Genomic DNA, 3,695 nt, shown 5'->3' with positions numbered 1-3,695 from the left:
TGAAGGCAAACCTACTAGGTTAATTCCCACCTGGTATCACCAAGCAACAGTGCAGAGACTCAACTCTTTTAGATGTTACATGCCAGCTACTCTGCACATGCGTGGTGTGGAATCATCCAAAACTGAAGCCATCTGGAGTTAACTGGGACTAAAGTATGAAGCAAAGCCTTCGTATAAAAGAATTTTGTGAAACAAGGAAAATATGACTGTTTAGTAATTGCAGAGTGAAGATGCTCTATTCTCTATGGTCACAGAAATGAGCAGGGAGCCACATCAGAAAGATTTAATGGTAAACTCCTATCAAACTCCTAGGAGTCGTCAAGAAAACCACCAAATACCTTGTGTTTATTCCAGTATTGTTTACTACAGTGAGTAAAACAATCTAAAAAGCTAGTAAAATGAATTAGCCCAAAAGTATGATAAAATCACACATTGGAATATCACCATTAGAATGTGTGATGTTGACCTGTAAATAATGTTGTGAAATAATTATTTCACAATATACTGTCAGGTAAAAATTCAGACTAGAAATATCCTATGAGGTATGAATCTCTAATAGAGGTTTTTTTGACTAGTAAAATTGGTGTTATTTTGTCTTTAGCATTCCTTCTTTGCATATTCTTTTTTCTACCTTACACATACATAACTTTGTAATCACACATAGGGAATGCGACCAGGTGATGAGGTTAGTTCTGAGCAAACTGTAGGGTTTCATTTCTCCTTGGGGTGAAGATTTGTGGTAACAGTTACTCTATGCACATCATTCCAAGTCATTCATGGCACAGGTGAGGCAGGGCACAGGGAGGGTCCAAGAAGTGTCCTTTCAGAGATATTTCAGATCCACATGATGGCCAGACTTAGCAATGCATAAATATTTGTGCAGTGAACCTAAAACTCTGACAACTCAGATGCAGATTTAGTCAAATTCTATTGAATTTTTTAAAGCCAAATTTCATACTTTAATAAAGTCACTATTTTAAATTAAAAAAATGGCAAACAATCTTCTGCAAGATAAAGAATTGAAGATAAAGGTATTTTTGCTGAATGACACTTTAAGATATGCTCTCTGAGCCAAAGATAGCATTTTCTTAGCAGTGAGGTTTTCACTTCTAACCCCCATACCTTCTCCTGTCCTAACCAAGAATCTCACTAAGGTGTTCATAGCTGGGGGACTCCACATGTTAACAGCTGAGGTTTCTGTGAGGCTCCCTCAGGCAGCGGCATCACTGTGGTCTCTCAGAGCACAGAAATACACCGCTGAGTCCTCGAGCTGTAAGTCTGTGATGGTGAGGCTGATGGAACTCGTTGCTTTCTGGAAGTTCAAAAAATACTGACCTTTTGTTGTATTCAGCTCATTGTAAGACTCCTGATGAATAAGGAAAATCATTTCCCCACTTGGTGGTTGCTTGTACCAGAATAAATAATAAGTATAGCTATTAGCTTCATATGCACAGTTCAAGGTTACATCCTCCTTCTCCAGCACAGAAATTTCTGACCGATTTTGAGTTACTTTCTGGGCCATGATGGATCCTAGAGAGAAGAAAAAAAAAAAACATATATATATATATATATATATATATATATATTTAAGAGAGAGAGACAGAGACAGAAAGGAAGAGGCTGATTCTCCTGGTGGAACTCAGAGGGCTTCAAGGAACAAACAGAGGATTAAGAGTTCTCATTCCTCTGCCAGTTAAGCAACTCTCCTAAACCCCAACAGACTATAATAACCTGCCCTACCTCTACACATGGGAGCTGAGCAGAGCTGAGTGTTTGCGGTCATCCTTACCAGCCTTACCAAGGCAGACAGAGGCTATGACAGCTCTGAGCAGGCCAGGGAGCCCCATGCTGGACGCTCTTCCTCTGAGTGAGATGCTCTGTGTTCCCTCTCAAATCCGGGTGGAGATGCCTGACCTGTGCCTGCCGGGCACACGCACAGTGACTGAGCTGTGAGGTGCTTCTGCACCAGAGCAGGAAGCATAACTGGCTGACGTCAGCTTGCCTGTGTCATGCCGTGGCTCGTTGATGTGCTTGGTGACTGTAACCTGCCCATTTAGACTTGAAAGTCACTTGGTCATATCTGACTCTTTGTGACTCCATGGACTGTAGTCCACTAGGCTCCTCTGTCCATGGGATTCTCCAGGCAAGAATATTGGAGTGGGTTGCCATGCTGTAATTAACAACAACTACATCAGGGCTGCAGGCATATTCAGTCGATGCATCTAGGGTAGACATACGTTTTGTGACAAAAACAATTTATTATGATTATAGTGAGCTCTGAGAACAAATAGTCGTCCATCTTTGTATAGCTCTTTTTTGGGGGGAGGGATCTGCAGCCAAAATCTATAGTGAAATAAGCTGGCAAGTTTTTCTTTAATACAGAAAGATAAAACTGTTTACTCTCAATCATCATAACTTTTCTTCCTACACTCCAAGGCATGGGTTTCTGGGGAAATTTATGCTGGATAAAGTTCCTTGTCTGTTTAATGCAATCATAGCAAGTTTCCTGGTGGACAAAATTTGTCCAGCTTTATGTGTCTAACAGTAATCAATAATGTGTGCTAAAATAATCTTGCTTTTAAATATCCACCCTGTAGTCAAAATGAGTACGAGCTCACCAGACCATGCATTCTTATTTCCTTGTATCAGAAATGTAGCCCCTGAGCCCGCGCGCCGCCCCTGGAGCCTGTGCTCTGCAGCGAGAAGCCGCCGTGCTGAGAGGCCCACACACTGCAGTGAAGAGCAACCTCCACTCACTGCAGCTGGAGAGAGCCCGAGCTCAGCAACAAAGACCCAGCTGAGCCAAAACTAAATAAACAAATAAGTAATAAAAGAAACACGGCCACTCAAAAGTCACAAACCCTTTTTCATCCCAGGGCTGCAGCAGCTCCAGTTCAAAGGCTTTCACCGGAAACAGCACCTTAACAGCGTTACGTTTCAGCCACATGCAGACTGGTGTGTGATTTGTTTGGCACCTCTGTGTTGCTTTATGATTATGATTCAGGTGATGTGGCTTTTAATCATCTATTCCTTTTCTCTAAATGAATTATTAATTCTGTGGCATCTAATATCCATCTTAGATTATGAGAAAAATAGATTTTTTAAAAAGTCAGTCTAGAGAAGAGAGGAATCTTTCCGGCTGAACAGGAGTGCTTCTGGGGATTGGAGCTTGGGTCTTCTTTAAGACTGACATCCACCCTATTATCCCTGTAGAGCAATTTCCAACCTACTAAGTTTCTAGGATTAGACCTGAGCTTGATTGGTTTTCCTGAAAAACTCTAAATGTAAACTAAATTCTGATCAAGGAGAGAATATACCTCTTCCTGACTTCAGTCTCCTGCTCCCCTGGGGTTTGTGCTCGGCTCCCCCAGCAGCCCTGTGTCACTGTGTCACTCAGAGCACAGTAGTACACAGCCGAGTCTGATGCTTGCACTGCCCGTTTCTGCAGGTGGAAGGACCTGTCACTCTGAACAAGAGTGGCCTGAAAACCTTCACTCTTTGGCATTGGGTCTCTCGCCGAGCCCTTCAGGAGGAGTTGAAGAGCTTTGTTGAGATGCTGGACGTACCAGTAAAGATAGGGATTCGAATAAGTGGCCTGGTAAGTGCAGTTCAGGGTCATGAGGGCCCCCTCTGAGACAGTCACTGGGCCTTCTGTCTGGCTCACTGAGTCACCATTGGTCCCTCCTACAAGAGAA

At 42.7% G+C, this 3,695-nt stretch overlaps 1 gene segment (V, D, J or C); it reads right to left on the bottom strand.

Annotated features, from left to right (window-relative positions):
- Positions 1-1,210: 1,210 nt before the first annotated feature.
- On the bottom strand, positions 1,211-1,522 carry LOC138096952 (T cell receptor alpha variable 19-like). The segment is given in 1 exon segment: positions 1,211-1,522. A coding segment is annotated over 1 exon segment (312 nt).
- Between the last annotated feature and the right edge of the window lie 2,173 nt (positions 1,523-3,695).

Source organism: Capricornis sumatraensis, chromosome 2 (genome assembly GCF_032405125.1).
Source record: "Capricornis sumatraensis isolate serow.1 chromosome 2, serow.2, whole genome shotgun sequence".
In the NCBI taxonomy this organism is placed as follows: Eukaryota; Metazoa; Chordata; class Mammalia; order Artiodactyla; family Bovidae; genus Capricornis; species Capricornis sumatraensis.
This window is presented reverse-complemented; position numbering and strand designations above follow the sequence as displayed.